The sequence below is a fragment of the Biomphalaria glabrata genome, chromosome 2, assembly GCF_947242115.1.
Source record: "Biomphalaria glabrata chromosome 2, xgBioGlab47.1, whole genome shotgun sequence".
In the NCBI taxonomy this organism is placed as follows: domain Eukaryota; kingdom Metazoa; phylum Mollusca; class Gastropoda; family Planorbidae; genus Biomphalaria; species Biomphalaria glabrata.
Window position 1 is genome coordinate 60,192,386 of NC_074712.1, and position 18,620 is coordinate 60,211,005.

Here is an 18,620-nt window from a genome sequence, read left to right on the forward strand (position 1 = left end):
TGGTATTAAACTATTTTTGGGTTAACAAATAATTGTTTCAAGCTTTATTTTCTATCTATTTTCCCTTTGTTTTTGGACAATCTTAGAACCCAGACAAGATTATGATGTTAATGACATAATAATTAGGCCTACACAAAAAAAAAATTCATGTAGGGGCCAAACATTCTTCATTAAGACATTATTTTTAAAAACATATATAATAAAATTATAGCTTTTATATAGACCTACTTTCATGCTTATAGCATGCTCAGAGCGCTATGGTCCAATCTCGTTTGTGGACTACTGGTGGGAGGGTTCATACCCTGCCCGCTATATTCCAAGTTGTTTTGTTTTTTTTTTTGTTTAGCCCATGGTATTTTCTTCATTTGTACTTTATTTAAACTACAGTTTATGGCGTTGAAATACTTCAAGTATATTTCTTTTTTTTTTAAAGCAATTAAAATGTATGGAAGAAAACAAAGAAACGAAACGAAATGTCAAACCATTTGTCTGATACATCAGCTATAGATCTTGATCTATGCCTCTGACGAGAACAATGAGCGATGAATCGAGCAATCCATAACAACATATCAATCAAAGTGACAGACGAACTCACTGTTAGGGTTAGGTCCATTATCTATCCATCTTTAAACTTATAATGTTTGAATTCTATTCGCTCAGTGTTGGGCCTCTGTTTAGTTTTACCCTTTGGGCTATTTCATCAGAAATAGGCCTATCATTTTAGACTGTAGGTAAGATTAAGAGTTAAAGAGGATGTGACGAAGATTTCTATTATTGTCTATTCTATGACTGTTTGTAAGTTGTATGCAAAGGATTATATTATGAACCAAGGGCAATTCTGTAGCCCATGCCCAAAAAAGAATTAACAAATAATTAGTTACGACAATTTGCATAAAGAATATAAGATATAAAGGAATAAAAGTAGATCTACGAGATTTCCATCACAACATTTAAAAAGGCGAAACGTTTTCGGGGAGTTTGAACTCGGGACCAGCATATCGACAGTCTGAAGCGGATGCTACACAGCCAGGACGACTGCCTGGTCGTGCGGTTTGCGCGCTGGTTTGTCGTTCAAACCCTGCCCGCTCCCATCCCCCGTCGATACCAAATCGATACAAAAAAAAGCTCCTTATGCAGTGGCGTCTCTAGGGTCGGTGTCACCCGGTGCGTACCGCACCCCGCACCCCCTAGTGACGCCACTGTCCTTATGCATCTACAAATGAGGATAATATGAAAATATTGTGTGTTTTTTTATAAAAACGCTAAAGTAATGTCAAGTTTCTATATTTTAGGAAGCGATCCTTTGTACCCTGTTCCAAAAAAAAAAGAAAGTTACTTTAGTTAGAGAAGAATTTTAAAAAGGTAATTGGAAACGTCCCATTTACGAAGGCAGCGTAGTAGTAATTAAATAAACTAGATCCATAATGAACCATTGCAAGTTAGAGGTTGATTTAAATGTAGTGGGAAGACGTCTTTCTTTCTCAACGAGACAGTCAACAGTGTAGCCCATAAACCGTGTCGCCAATCGACGTGTTTAGCTGAAAATATCAAAAACGATAATGAACTAACTGTACAAAAAAAACAAGTTATAGCTTGAGATAAAACGGTGTGATGCATTATGCTTGAGAAAAGACCCATAGGATCTCGCTTCTAATTAGTGATTCTTCTTAGTATCAGATGACTAGTGCTACATCTGAGATTAACTTCGCAGTAATTTCCAAATCATACAGTTCTCCAAAGGGCTGTTGTTTTGATGCCAGTGTCTTGTTCGGACCTCTTTAAAAAAAAAATGCAGTTTTGAAAGATTTGGTTGGCATTCGCTGGTGACACTCAAAAAAGACTTTTTTTTTTTTGCAAATTTCACTAGTCAGTGTAATGGGCAATTAAAAGCGATGGAAGAACACTTAAAATAAAAACTAGACCCTATCCTACTAATAATAACAGGTGTGTGTAAATATGGAAGACCAGCAGCAATGTATGCAAGTAAGACCTAGACACTGACAAAGACAACCGAAAATCTAATAAATACTTGGGAAAGAAAAATTCTTAGGAAAATCTATGGTGAAACAGGGTGGAGGACACGCACTAACCTTGAGATATATCAATTGTATGAAGACCCACAGAAGTGACAAATAAAAAAAACAGACTACATTGGACAGGTCAGCTTGAAAGAATGTCAGAGAACAGAGGAGCGAAAATTGTATACAGGCAAAAACCAAAAGGCAGACACCGAATGCGATGGATTGATGATGTGGAGGCAGATCTACAACAGCTTGGGATTCGGGCGTGGAGACGAAAGACTCAGGAGAGATCTGAATGGAGGGGTGTGTTGGAGCAGGCCAGAGCCCTCCATGGGCTGCAGCGCCACTGAGATGGATGGTATGCAAATATGGAACAAAAGAAAAACGCCAATAATGAGACATTTTATTATTAACTGTTAAAAAAAACAAAGAAATGATAATTGATAAAATTGATAAAAGAAAATGATATTGTTTCTTTAGCTGGAGAGACTATTGAAATAGTTCGAAATTTTAAATACCTTGGTACTATCCTAGACAATAAACTAAATTTTACTGCAAATACTGATTATATCTGCAAAAAAGGGCAGCAAAGATTACGATTACTGAGAAAACTGTCCTCGTTTAATGTTAGTGAAAAGGCCTTGGCTATCTTTTATCACGCTCACATCTGCAATATTTTAAGTTTTAATATGACTGCCTGGTGTGGCAATCTGAGCATTAAAAATAAAAATAAACTTAATAGAATCCTCAATGCCGCTGGTAAAGTCATTGGAAAAAAAAACAAATCCCATTTTGGCATCTGTTGGATACAAACATCTATAAAAAAGCTAACAAGATTCTAGAAATAAAAAATCACCCGTTGGGTCAGGATTGTGTAATTTTACCATCACAAGAGAGATACAAGACACCGATGGCAAACACAAACAGGCACAAACGCTCTTCTGTTGCCCTGGCAATGAAGTCATTAAATAAGAACAATTAGATATAAACTTTGGGTATGTAAATTATGAGTGAGTCTGGTGTGAATGTACATTTTGTTTTTTTTTTCTAGTTACAATGTTTTGTTTGGTGTAATGCACAAATTGTAAGACAAATTTCCTTACGGACAATAAAGATTATTATTATTATTATTATCATAAGGCCTTTAGTTATTCACATTGTCTCGCTTTAAAAGATTTTAATAACCTGCTTGAAATAAGTTTGGAACAGACAACTCGTTTCTGAATAAAATATTACAACCGTTCCTGCAATTATCTCCCGCTACGTAACCACCAGAGGACATCATCCATACGGAAACTGCCTCCGATTTCCGACATACATCGATAGTGCATTAAATGATCGATAGATTGATACGATTCGATCGGAAAATCTCACAACAAGCCGAGGTTGACCATGTGGCATGAGAAGTCTCCAGAGAAGTACACTAGTTGGGTGGCGTTAGGGAGGGAGGTGGGGAGGGAATTCAATCAACGTAATCATCAAACTTACCCCCCCCCCCCCTAAGAGGCGTGTACCCTTGACGTCACAATAGGCTATCTCGACATCACTAATTCTGGGGTAATCTATTTTTCAAGAAAGATGTATCTTTCTGTTGTCTTCATTTTAAAGATCAATATACCGGTATTCATTTGTACTCTCCCCTCTTGAAAATGGTTGGCTCATATCATTAGAATATCTCATCTATTGCAGACCTTACTTCAAGAAGGAAGATAATTACGTCCTACGCATTTCATGTGTCAATCTAGTCATACAGTCAATGACTGAAACTCTGCTAAGTCGTTAGTTACCTGGCAACCCATTTCATTCTCTAATGGCGCTAAAGAAGAAGGAGCACTTGTACGAATTTGTTCCAGCGTATGGAATAAGAAATGTGCCTCTATCCTTGTGTCTGAGTGTTTCATGAAGTTTTGTTTTTCTATTTGTAAGTTTTGGTTTAGTGATTCATGTGTTATAGCTACTTTACTTTTTAGTATTCTGTCCTAAAGTGTCTCTAAATTTAGTGATTTTACAAAAGGTGTTACTCTAAACTCTAATCAAATTGTTATAAACCTCACTGCTCTATTTTGTATTTGTTTTAGATTCTTCATGTCATGAGTTGAGGGGTCAAAAAAAAAAAGAGGATGCATATTCTAATATTGGCCTAACGAAAGTTAAATAGCACTTTAGTTTTATTTTCTTGTTATATTATAAAGTGCTGTAGATTTATACATTCGCTTAATCAAGACAAGATTTTTTCTCGGGGGAGATGGGTTTTAAAAATTTTCCCTATTTTTAAAATGTAACATTCATTAGTTATTAAAATCAAAATAATAGCTCTATAAGTTGCCTAAAGGAGGAGTTGTCGTTCATTAGTAGTTATTGTTTATATATTTCCGCAAGCTTGTCATTACCTATAAAAATGCTTCCTAATGGCATGCCTCTCAAATAGCCTCTGACAACCACTTCAATCCCTGGCCTTCATGTGTGGCTCAGATATTGAGTCCGGCGGAACTGTTTCACTAACAGGAGAAGGGGCGAAGGCGAGAAAATGGCGCATAAACCAGTAAGCTTCGGGCAGGTAAGCTCGTTAGCCATGGCTGGCCACCCCCACCTAGTAGAAGGAAAGCTCTGAATTCAAACCTCTGCCTCCTTGCAGGAGTTACAGCTATGCCCAAACATGGGAAAGGCTTCGGGAGTCAACCCTGAGGAAAAAACAGCTTGGGCAGCATCGTTTCGACCTCAGCTAATGCCCAGGCATTCATCCCATTTCAACGAGATGATCCATTGCCTCTTTGTGACTGAAGGAGGCCGTATACATATATATTTATAATTTTCATGTTCATAATTTATTTCGTTTATTTCGTCTCACCTCGGATGGGTAAAAGATTTAAACTAATTTTTAAAAAGTAAAATCAGGTTTTAAAGAAAAGAAAAAAAAAAAAAAAAAAAAGAGTCAACACCCAAAATAGATTTGATGATAATGTATCTACAAACAATATATAAAGAACAGAATTGAGTACAAACTTAAATAGCTTGCATACAAAAAATTAAACCATTGAAAAAAAAAAAAGAAATCACAAATTGAACAAGAAAATGTCTCTTGTATAAAAATTCACAAGTTCACTGAATCTGGACAAACTCTTTTTTTATTTTTGTCAACTAAAAATTAACAGCAGTGAAACCTATTTTCTGTCATGTTATTTTGGATTATTTTTTTATAATCAATACAGAATAAATTCTCCATTTCCCTTGCGGTCAAAAAATTAACAAGATTAGATTAAAAAGAACACACACAAAAAAATCCTTTACATTTTTTTTTCTTAATTATTTCTTTCAAAATAAATCTGGCTATTTAGCTTTTTTCAATCCTTTAAGCTTTGGTATTAATTCAATGTATGCTTGATAAAACTACTAATTACTTACTAATTACTTAGATGTAGGTCTAATAGCTTAGCAAGTTTGTATTTTATTAATGACAAGTACAACAGCTGAATGTAGAAAAAATGTCTCAGACAATAAAATGGAGATAAAAAAAATATCCCAAGAAGAAAACCTTCAAGTTTGTACATTCAAATACAATTTTTGTTTTCAGTTTAAGATATAGAAGACTGAAAATCTCATCTTTTAGATTACATTCTGTAAAAATTAATTTGAGGTCACAATATGGTTTGAGCACTCTTTGAAACTATTACATGATCTAAGATGAACACAGCTTAAAGCTATTACGTGATCTAAGATGGACACTGTTTAAAGCTATTACATGATCTAAGATGGACACAGTTTAAAGCTTTACATGATCTAAGATGGACACTGTTTTTCTATGCACACAGAGATTGATATGGCGTACAATCCAGTAAAACTCTTTGCCTTTGTTTTTGCATCTCTGTGATTATACTTGACTTCAAAACCAGACTTGCTAACAACTACAAATCTATACCAACAGGATCAATCTTGAACTGATTTTTTTTTTGCCATTTAGAAGTTTGTGTTCCACATTCTGTGAGAGAATCTTGAAACCTTTTGTGTTAGTAATCTAGTCAGTGCCCTACATTGAACAGCTATTCAACTTTGACCTTTGCAGAATCTGTGTCTATGTGTTCTTGCCAGTAAACCTGCTGTTCTTGACAATTAACCTCTGGAGTGTAATTTCCTATTGCCATTTAAACTTTGTCCTGCCCTACATATTTCCTTGTTTGGAAATTTGTACTTAGGATAGAACACTTTACATTATACAAATATAGCTTTGAGTTACATCAGTGCAAACTGTATCACAAAGTCTAATATCATTATTATCATCCCATAAAAACATGGGCCAGTTGGCTTAATGGTAAAGCACTTGGCTGCAACTCAATGGTGCTGAGTTTGAATTCCAGATGAAGATTTCTGTTCACAATTTGAGGTCATCCTTTATGTAAAATCCATCATTAGCAAACTGTTTGAGTGAGGGATTCAGAGCTTCCAATCCTCTATTGCAAAGCACAAGATAAAAAACATGTGGTTTCACATATTGCATGTCAATAATCTACAATGCATACCTGACATTTATTGCAGAGCAAGTACTTTCTATAATAAATAAATTAACTTATCAAAGCTTAAAATTATATTTTAAAATTTTATATCTAGGAACAAGAATTACAGAAAGCTTAAATCAAAAGCAATGAATTCCATTGCACACAAATCAACCATCCATTTTTACATACAAGAAAAATTAATTTAAAAAATGATCACATGATTTTGTGAACCAATCAAGATCATGATTTTTTTTAAATAATGAAATAGGCTTTCAACACTTATATTACAAAGGAATTGCAATGACAAATTGGAAAGTCGCTGAAAGTTTACCCAACATGCAAGTTTATTTAATCTAGAATTGCAATTTCAAGTCCAAATTCTTTCTACCGTCTCTCCAGTGCCTTAAATTTATTTTCTGCAAAAAAAACAACAAAAAAACAAAACTGAATTTAGGCTGTGATTTATACTAGAAATTATGAAAAAATTTAATACGAAATCAAAGAAATCAAAATATTTCAACAGAAAAAAAAAATTTAGGAAAAAGTTGGTTTTATAAACACAATATAATAAAAAGAATTTGATAAGTCAATAGGCAAACATTCACTTTTCTTGACTGGTTAAACAATTTTTCCACAAGACCAAAGAAACAAAACATAAATAAAAGAAATAAATACCGGTTACATAAATATAAATTTTCTTATCCATGGGAAAAAAGGATGTACTGGTATTAAATGCATAAATATAAATAACGATGGGATTGAGTAGATGATAGGATGCGATGGCATAGATTGTGATGGAAATCCTAATGTGTCGTCTTAGTTTTAAATTAACTTTCATTGTTTAAAAATATTTATTGTGCTTTTTTTTCAATGTTTTCATTGTTAAAAAAAGAATTACTGTGTTTTCTTTTGGCACACTCCTGAACTATTGAACTTAGGGTCAGATGCACCTGACATCCATGAATTACTAGTCTTCCAAAGAAATGACACTTAACTGAATAACTTACTTTAGTTACTTAAATTTCAGCAACAGACTCAAACAAAATTATATATCAAGCATTAGACTAACAAAAAAAAACATATCATCTGAGAAAATTTTTTTTTTTATAAAATATACTAAAATCATATCATTTAAGAAAAAAAATATTTTTATAACATATACTAAATTGATATTGTATAGTCTTTAAGCAATTTAGTTTTTTTTTCTTACATTAATTTATGTTTATATTGCATTTGCACTGTGCATTTGAAAACTGGTGGTTCAAAAGGTCTCTAATATGATGTGATGAAATAAACTGCTAATTTTAAAATAGCATTGGTGAGATTATAACTGTTAAATGTTGTTTGAATTTCCATAAAAGATCTTCCCAAAGATGACCTTCAAATAGTTTTTACTGAAAAGGGAAACTTATTGTAACACCAAAGACAAAAAACAAACAAAAAAAGGGCACAAAAAGAAACACATATGTATCCCATGAAAAACATAGTGGAGTTAGGTTTCTATTTTACATTGCACAAATTGACAGAAAAATAAAGTATAAAGAGTTCTAAAGATTAAAAATATCTAGAGATTTTATTTAAATAATTTTCCTCTTACCTAGTTTTTTGGAATACTGATCTAAGTTATAAGCTACTTGCTCTAATGCAGCTACGCTCTCTTCTATCTGGTCAATTTGTTCTAAATATGGCTGCAGCTGATTGTCTAGGGAAGAGAAGTAAAACAGAAGGAAATGAAATGGAAAAAAAGAATTTGATAACTAATTGTTATATGTTAAACTTAATTTAACTAATTAATTTTTAAAAAAATGGACTCAGCAGTACAACTTAGTTTTATTGCACTAAGCTGCATCCTACTATTCCTGTTCTTGTATGGTACTTCTGGTTTCTACCATAATTTATAAAGGCGTATTTATACAAAGTTTAGTAATGGCTGGCATCAGTAGGCTAAATAAACGAGACATGTCATAGAAGCATCAGGCCCCTAGATATTAATCTATTAAGTCAAATAAAAAAAGGGACATTGTTTTTTCTTATCTGGTCATCTGAAAGTGGAAATTAAGAGCCCAAGTCGACTGACCAGAGTGTAACCTATAATTGCACAAAAAGCCAAACAAAAATCAATAACATAGGTCTCTGTCTATGAAAAAGGTTTTCAGAGCAAAATTTAACATTTTCTAAATTTGTTTTGTTGTGTGAATGTTATCAAGAAAAGAATGACTTTAACTATAACAGCTTCATCAAAGTCAATATAAAGTCACAATAAAAAAAGCAGGTCATAAGAGAAATCAATACCATTTCCCGAAACTTAGTACAAGATTTCCTTATATTGCATTGCTGATCACTAACCATTTTAAATTCTCCCTTCAGTAACTTTTTAATTAAAAACTCCAGAGCACCACCGAAAAATAAATAAATAAACTAATACGAAAACAAATGTGTACTATTATTCACTGTAAGTAAAGTAAGTAAAGTTCCCCTTTCAGACCTTGTGGTCTATAGGGCAGATGATGTATAGGTCATCTGTTTCTGTGGCCCACGGCCAGCACAACAACCAACTGCCTTTACTTTTTCCTAACTAATGTCAGGTACCCATTAGAGCAGGGTGGACTCAGAGGTGCCCGAAGATTCTGAAATTAAAAACCCCAGTCCTCACCAGGATTCGAACCCCGGTCTCCGGTTCAGGAGCCAAGCGCTTTACTGCTCAACCACCGCGCCTCCTTATTCACTGTACTGAACCAAATTTCCATAAAATCAAACCAAACAAGCTGAGTGAGAATACAAACACAAGTGTGGAATATCAACAGACAGGAAATTATGAAAATGTTACAATTGTTGCTGAAATTGCAAAAGATAAAAATGTCTGCATCAAATCACAGTAAAAAAAAAAGTGACAAATTTAATCAATAATTGTAAATGATGATGTGTAATACAAGAAACTTGAGCTCACTGTTGTATGCCGGAGAGAAGATAAGTCTCATTGCTGAGTTATATGTATTTGGTAAATATAGTTTTGCACATTGTCATATAAATGTCTTTCCCATGCTATATATCAAGAAGACATTTTTCGTTAAATTAGTCGGTAGAAATAGTTTTAATGAATTGATAATTAACAGTATTTCTCATGTCTGCATAAAATTCAGAGTGAGATTTCAATTTAGCATTCGACATACAGCAACTTCCTTCATGTAACAGGGCATTTTTTGTGTAAATTTATAGTTACTAAAACTGCAATGATAGTGCCCTGATGTAGCAGAATTAACTGAAATCAACTGACAAAAATACTTATAGATAAATAACCTATTAATATACTTACATTTATTATTTAACTCATTCAGAGCTCCACTGACACTAAGAGCAATCTGCTTCATCTCAGCATATTTATTCATTGTAATCTTATTCATACTCTCCAGAAGTTTGTAATCTTCAATCGTGCCTATTAAAATAATAATATAATAAAATAAAGAGAGACAAAATTTCAAATACAAGGCATTGTCTTCAAGGCCAGAAATTAAGGATGAGTGAAGTGAATAAAACAATGTTAAAAGTTTGTTTTTTTTTAATTTAAAATTAGAATGTTAGTTTAAGTTGAAAGGTTACTAATATAGTTTACCATCTAATTCTCCTTGAAGATATTCTGCAGTTTTCTGGAATGTTTCTCTGCAAAGTTCTACAACATCTGAAGGTGGAGTAGCAGTTTCTTGGCTGACAGGTTCACTCCCATCACCTAGATTATAGAATATGATATAAATAAATATATAAAAGCATATGTTTCACTAAATTATGGAACAATTAGCTTTTATTTTGAGATAAAACTAAGTCTAAAATATCAACATGTCTTTTCTTAAAAAGTCATACATGACCGATTCTATTAGTACATACTGTTCTGAAATGTTTTACTACCATTATGTTTAAAACATTATCAGTACATTTAAGTAGAAAAAAAAAAGAGGAACATGGTGACAGAATAGAGGGGTCTCAAAGCCTCTGTAAAGGCTGGGCTTATGATGCCTTGTTTATGACACTCATTGGTCACAGAAACAGGTGATCTTCAAATCACTTGCTCAATAAGATGGCTAGGTTACCTTATTATGCTAACAAGAAAAACATAAAAAAATACTTTAAAAAAAAAAACACAGCTTATATCAAGCATACTTGTTTCAATTAGTTTGAATCAGTCATGTAATTAAATTTGTAATAGACTTAGACTTACAATAAAAAAGGATTTAATAGAAATAAAAAAAGGGGGAATGATCTGAATTAAAACTCATGGCTCAAGCCTTCTCAGGCTTCTCAAGCTAACATGGTAACCGCTCTGGTAGTGGAGAGCCTATGAACATGGAAGATTGTATAGTTATCTATTGTTTCTATAGCCTCGTTCTATTTTTCATGTTCACTAAGACTCAGACTGCGATATATAAAGGGGACTAATTCAACTTATACCACCAATTTAGTCAAGTACTAATTCGTTCCCTAGTTTGAGATACCAAACTAAATAATTGATTTCCAATAATTAATTAACTAATTGGTTAATTTTTTTTCATTGATTCTTGTGTTGTCAGGTAAAAGAAATAATTGTACAAAATTTCATCTTGATCCGAGATTGGGTGTGGGAGAAATAACGTGTACAAAATTTTGACCAGACAGACAGAGTGAGTTAATATAAGCTTTGTAAAAAAACACAATCATAACCATAGTGGGTATGTGGATATTTTTTATTTACGTCAACAGTTTATGATACAAAATATTCTTTCTTTCTTTCTTTTTTTTTAGGATTTCAAGTATTTTAAGTGCAAGCTGTTACAAGTGCTTGTCATAATACTGAGGTAGCTAAGTTTTTAATGTTATACCAGCATTTAAATACTTAAAAATAGATGTGTAACAAATAGTGTGAAAAAAAAATTATGCTATTATGATGCCATCTTAAGTATGTAAAAAAAAAAATCTTTTTCCAATGACTTATTTAAAGTACTTAATGAACAAGACTCTGGCCCCAAAACCCTCCTATAAAACAAAAGCTATACAGAGAACTGCCTTATCTGGAAACCAAACTCATCTCAAACATAGGATTACTGATCTGAACCCACCAACATTTAAAATGAGAACAAAGAAGAAATGATACACAGAATATAAGCGCTTGTTGAAGTGCAGGAATAGCTGAGGGAAATGTGATGTGATCATTTTGCTAGGGTACAAGGACATTTCATTAATGTTTGGAGACATTATAATTGGCTCTGACACTCTTACACTCAAACATTATTTTTAGGTCAGGAAGAGACAGTTCTTAGATTTTGACATAGGTAAATTACTAAATCTAAATCTAGTATCATCTAGTAAAGATTTAGATTTAGATGTATTAATGTATCATTGTTCTTCATAATCATTCATAGATCTAAATTTATATATTATTATTACTGTCATCTAGATCTACATGAAATATACACCATCATGATCATCTAGATGTACTGAAATTGTAGATCTAGTATCTAGAACATTTAAATCTGGATCTTTTTTTTATCTACTATCTAGATCAAGATCTAGTAGTAAGTAGTCTAGTAACTAGATCTACATCTCTAGTATCTAAGACTAATCATCTTCTTTTTTGAAGTAATGTCTGTATTATATAAGATAATCTACTTGTCAATATTGTCATTATCATCTAGGCTACATCATTGACATCAAGATATTAATATATTATTTATATGAGGTGGCTGAGAGGTAAAGCATTTGGCTTTGGAACCAGGGGTCCCCAGTTTGAAATCTGGTGAAGACTGGAATTTTTAATTTTTGGATCTTTTGGCGCCTCTGAGTCCACCCAGCTCTAATCATGGTGTGGATATCTAGAATAATGGATATATCTGAAATTAGTAATTAGTCTGATAAGTTAGGGAAATTGAGTCTAAACTCAGGGTTTCTGCACCAAAGTCAATATGAAATTCAAGGAGTTTTCCAGGACTTTTCCAGGAGAAATTTAAAAATTCCAGGACATAAAATTCGCGCAAAAATATTACATAACAATTGTCAAAGTTGATTATTATTATTGCTCATTAATCTTTGGAGTCAAAGAGAAGCCTTATTATGTATGTATATATATATATATATATATATATATATATATATATATATATATATATATATATACATATATATTACATATATATATATATATATACATATATATATTACATATATATATATATATATGTAAGTTATCTTTTAATCTAGTAACAACTTGACTGTCATCCCAAAACCTCAAACAAACATTTTTCTTTTCAAAGATTTATAAAAGAAGATTACAAACGTTTGCTATTCCATTTTTTTTAAATAAGAAACATTCTTAGAGTTGCCTTCTCTGTGGTGGAAATGTAGGCTACATTTTTAGTTCCTATGTGTATGTAGGCCTAATATTTTATTGTTTTAATAACTGTGCTTAAATCCTCCTCATAAACAGAGCCTGTAACATACAGGTCTATTTTTATGTTTAGTTGGCATTAGCTTACTAGATAATGGCTTTTGGATTTTTTTTTTTTGGGGGGGGGGGGGGGGAGAGGAGGAGGTATTAAACCCATGAGCGTTTTTTTTTTCCAAGCACAATTTCATTTTCAACTATGTAGTTTCCCTGTCTTTTACCGACCGAAATAACTTTTACGGACTTTCACAGCTGTGTGAGAGATATTTTGCTTAAATCTACAGTAGATCTAGACTCTAGATCTAAGTCACAAAATTCACTTTTCACGCCTGTGAGTGAATTATCTTCACTAGATTCTATGATTTAGTGTAAAATTTAGAGTCTAGATCTAAATTTAAGACACTAAAATTCGCGACTTTTCACGGCTGTGTGAGAATTATCTTCACCTATCTACTGTAAATTTAGACTCTAGATCTAAGTCACTAAATCCGCGGATTTTTCGCGGCTGTGTGACAATTATCTTCCCTTAATCTACCGTAAATCTATACTCTAGGTCTAAGTCACTTAATTTCGCGGACTTTTAACAGCTATGTGAGAGCTATCTTCTAATTTAAGTCACTAAAATTTGCGGACTTTTCAATGCTAATCTTCACTATATTCTAGTGATTTAGCTTAAATCAAGAATCTAGCGTATTTCTAGAATAATCTAGACATTAGATGTATCGAGATCATTCAACGGACTAAAATTCACGATATTTTCAAGTTAGGTCCGTGAAGTATCTTCACTAGATCTAAATCTAGATACTAGTTCTAGCTAGAGTCGAGATGATTTACTCAAAACACTCTGTTACAACAAGATTTTATGTGAGGGAGAGCCCTTCAGAAAAATAATCATTATAATGCCAGGTGAAATGCTCTTGCTTTGAGCCAAGGCCATCTTCAATCACAAGAACACGCTTCACAAGTGGGTGAAAGGCGGTGTAGACGCGTCACTGGTCAGCTTATTGACACAGCCAGCCCGTAAAAAGTTATGGAACGTAGTTTGGATGAAAATCAACGTGCTCAGTGAAAAAGCGATCTGATAACGATACTAATCTATAAATAGATTAGATCTATCTATTGTCAAGGAGCAGTATACACATTCTGCGCAAACTCGGAAATGCTCATTTCGAATCTATTTCCGCCGCGACAGCCCAGCCGCAGCAATGGTGCCGAATTTTTTAAATACCTTTTTTTTTTTTTTCGATCGGCGAAATTCCAGGACATTCAAGGAGATATTTTAAAATTCCAGGAGATTTCCAGGACTTTTTTATTTTTTCTGAAATTCCAGGAGATTCAAGGACATCCTTGAATTTCAGGAGGCCGCGGACACCCTGTAAACTAAAGTCTATAGACCATCAATTGCCATCATGATCATACATCATACTCATAGTAGTCATAGTATTCATAGACTAGACATGTCATAATGATAAACTAATGACATACCACAACAATGAACAAACATTGAACTCATTATCATTCATTATCATTATGGTTAATAATAATATGATGAATGATTATGAAATATCATAAATATGATTGAATTGATTAAACAACTTTAAAGGGAAACTCCGATAGTTTTTCAAATTTTAGTTATTGACTTATTTAAATTCTGCGTAAAAAGTTGTAATAGTAAACATTATATCATTTTTTATTTAAAGGCTCAGAAAATTTTATATTTAATAAATTAGACAGAAAATTCTTCACGCCCCCCAAAAAACGGGGTTCTGCGAGATTTTGTTTTAAGTTATTTCATGCGTCACTTCCCTAAACAATACTGAAAGAGAAACTTGATTTAACCAATCGTATCGCTTCATTCTTACAGTAGCTGTTAGGCTGTTAGGCTTAGTGACGGCCTAGTCCAGACTAGTCCAGAGCTATAATACAGTTATATATATAAACATGTATAGATAGATCGAAAAGCATTAGGATAACCAACTCGAGAAAAAAAAGTAACATTTTCATCTAAGCCTCTCCCTATCCCAAGAAGTAAATAGATCGTGTGTCTGAATGATTCGAACAAGTTGGTCAGTGTAAGGCTAGTCGAGACTACGTGTAGTCGGTCATGACAAGACAACCAAGTGATAGCGTTTGTTGTGTGTTGAGTGGTCTGGCGAGAAAATACACACTGCCGTGATTAGTCAAGCATGTAAATCTACTTTTAATACGCATTTTTTCTTTGCTTACAAGATCCTAGATCTAACTGCATAGACAAAGATATATTTCTTTTACGAGAATGTAAACTTTGCTGTATGGTCTCCTGTTATACAATAAGTCAGTAGATTAAATCACCTTTGTGACATCACATAGAAACCTGGTGAAAGTCTGACTGTTTTGGATGTGCAGGAAAATTTCGTCGGAAAAACATCAATTACTAAGTTATTATTGCAAATAAAAAAAAAAGAAGAATATATTTATTATCTGTAAATCAAAACACATATTATATCAAAAATTGTCAAAACCATCGGAGTTTCCCTTTTACTTTAACAAGTCACAAAGTCTGAACTGTGATTACTGTGAACTCAACTTGTGAAGTGCTGAAGCGGGACTCTTTTTTTTTCGTTACTTTTTATTAAATCTAGAATCTAGATCCATTAGCTTTACTGATAAACAATAATTTTTTAATACTTTTATTTTTGTCCGGCGTTCGATCTGTTTCTTGACTCGATCTAGATTTCAAACTTTTGTCTTGTGACTCTGGCCCTGGAACTGCCTCAGCCATTTCTATTGATCAATATACACAAAGGCCGACCACTCTTAGCTATCACTTGCCTATGCAGTTATAACAGTTTTTCATGTCCTATTTATATTTGATAATAATATTACACAGAGATTCCATTGCTGAGTATTTCTGCGTATATCTGGGTATTTCAAATCCTCGGAAAAACTTCGAGTAAAATGTATTTTATTTATCTATTGCATGTAGACCCGAGTTCACAAACTATATAGGCTAATAGTAATCCGTGATACTCGAATAGATTTTCCAAAAAAAAATAAATTTGGATAATTAAATGAGTAAAGTGAGAATAATTTCTAAGTAAAGGCAGATCAAAAATTACTGGTTCTACATTTTTGTTACCTTAGGCCTATATATAGTGTGATCGAATTTTAAGTTAACTTTTTTTTGCTCATCAATCTTACGTTATTACGTCTTCCAGCATATCCATCCCCTCTTATAAGGTTGTCACTTCTGAGAAGTTAATTAACGTCCTACGTGTATATCCGTGTGTAAACCAAGTCGTGCGTATTATTTTTAGTTTAGAAGGAATTATTCTTTAAAGTGGTGCTGCTTTGTTATTTGCATAAATCCTGAGTCAGGTGTTGGTGAATGCCTGGATTTTTTTCATGGTGGTGTCGGTGGTTCAGAAGTGGTTCTCTATAGAGAACAATTATCTTTTGTAGTAGAGACTTATCTTGGCAGTGGTGCTTACTTTTCTGAATCCCTGTGTGCTCTTCAGTTGATAGAAGGCTATTCGTGCTTTACCAATGCGGATTCTGATATCCGCATCTGTTTCTCCATAGTTGTCCAGGTTACTACCAACAGGGCCAGTCATAGACATAGGCAAACTAAGCAGCCGCTGTTTTATTGGTTATTGGTGGGGGCCTTGCACAGGACTCAAAGAAAGGCAAATATTTCTTATAAAAATATAAAGTTCACGTTGGTGCGAATATATTCGAATGAATCTATTAAGGGGCCAATCCCAATACCCCAAGTCTTATAGATAGAATGTCCAGTCACATACGGATGGTTACATTGGTATAGTTTAGTTATTGGATGATTTTGTCCCGTATAAAACATTGGCCCCAAATCACCCCAATAGAAAGGAAACTATATGGAGAGCTCCCTGATTTGGAAACCACTGCGCAGTTCATCTCATGTATTGGTCTACTCATCGTCTACTCATCTGAACACTCCAACATAACAATGAGAACGAAGAAGAAGAAGAAGAATGATTTTGTAATCTTCACAATTATTATCTTGAGGAGAACGTGCTGATAATGCTATAGTTGCTGTTATAGATACAGAGTTTTAAAGATGTACAATTTATTGACAGGGATGTGTCTTGTATTTATGCTTTTTTATACGAAAAGAGTTTGCGAACGTAGTCACTGCATATTAAAGATGTGTAAAGAATTGGCTGAAAGGCATCATGACAAAAGGCAGAAAACTTCATGGTGATGGCTGTTGGTACAGACGTTCTACGAGTAATCCATTTGGACACAGCTACTAAAAACTACATTTGCAATATAATTATTATTTCTTGACGCATTTCAAATCTTTCAACTAGCATAGAGAAAGCTAGCATGCCTCTAAATAAATCCCTTTTGTAGTCTGGGGACGGTACCAATTCTCTTGTAAGCATTTGATGTTTATACATATTTTTAAAAACGAAGAAAAAGGGCGCCAAATGATTCTATGATTATGAATAAAAAGAGAAGACTCTCAATTGACCTGGAGTCATTGTTCTCGAATAATCGATCTTGTCTTTTTAGAAATATGGAGCTTTATTGTATAGTTTTGCGACCTATGATATATATTTATATACAGGTTTAACTAATTAATCGATAGCTTAGTTATAAAGCTTATATCAAGTAACTCCATATGTCTGTCTGGGTGGAATCTCTCACGCGTTATTTCTCCCACTTCCCATTCTCGAATTAAGTTGAAACTTTGCGTACAATTATTCAACAACAAATAAGCAAAAGAAAAAAATATTACTGCCATTTATCTAAAATATATATATATATATAACAAAATTAAATAATTAGTACTAATTGATTAACGAATTGGTTAATTTTTTTTTAGTGATTCGTGTATTATCATCGAATATGAAAAATTATGCATATTTTCAACTTTATCCGAGAATGGAAAATGTGAGGAAAAAAGTTTCAAAAACGTAATAAGGGGAATAAATCCATATATATATATATATCTACATACCTCATCAAATAGCAGTTATTCCTCTTATTTCGATATCAAACAAAATAATCAATGACCAAAAATTAATTAACTAATTGGTTAATTTTTTTTATTGATTAATAATGTCTTGTCAGGTACAATGAATAATTGTGCAAAGTTTCAATTTGATCCGAGAATAGGAAATGGGAGAAAAAAAAGTTCAAACTTTTTACTAGACAGAGCGAGTTGATATAAGCTTTGTAAAAAGTAATTCATTTTGTTTTATAAAGCAAATGTACTAAGCATAGACATTTTATGTGTATAGTACTAAGCTAAAGGAGACTCAGATCGTTCGCTAAAAAAATGAAACTAACAATAGATACATATAAAACAATCTATTTTTATAAGTCCTAAATCTAATGGGTAAAATACTAAAAATAATTATCATTATTCATATAATAGGTTACGCTTGAAAACAAACGCACGCATCTTCTTATCTTATATAATACAGACGTTACTTCAAAAAAGAAGATGATTACGTCCTACGCGTCATGCATTTAGTCATGCATATTAACCAATGACTTAAATTCTGCCAAGTCACTGGTTTTCCTGGCTAGCTCAGGCAACCCATTCCATGCTCTAATAGCACTAGGGAAGAAGGAGTATTTGTACAAATTTGTCCTAGCATATGGGACGAGGAATGTGCCTTTATCTTTGTGTCTTTCAGAGTATTTTATTAAATTTTGTTTTTGTATTTGAAGATT

General features: G+C 32.9%; 1 protein-coding gene across 1 annotated transcript; it reads right to left on the minus strand.

The window, feature by feature from the left end:
- Positions 1-4,966: 4,966 nt before the first annotated feature.
- Positions 4,967-15,743, minus strand: LOC106062655 (biogenesis of lysosome-related organelles complex 1 subunit 2-like). The gene is made up of 5 exons (XM_013220989.2): positions 15,585-15,743; positions 10,122-10,235; positions 9,825-9,944; positions 8,109-8,213; positions 4,967-6,927 (listed from the first exon to the last, which is right to left on the minus strand). The coding sequence occupies exons 1-5, from the start codon at positions 15,676-15,678 to the stop codon at positions 6,896-6,898; spliced, it is 465 nt and encodes a 154-aa protein (XP_013076443.2). The 5' UTR covers positions 15,679-15,743; the 3' UTR covers positions 4,967-6,895.
- Between the last annotated feature and the right edge of the window lie 2,877 nt (positions 15,744-18,620).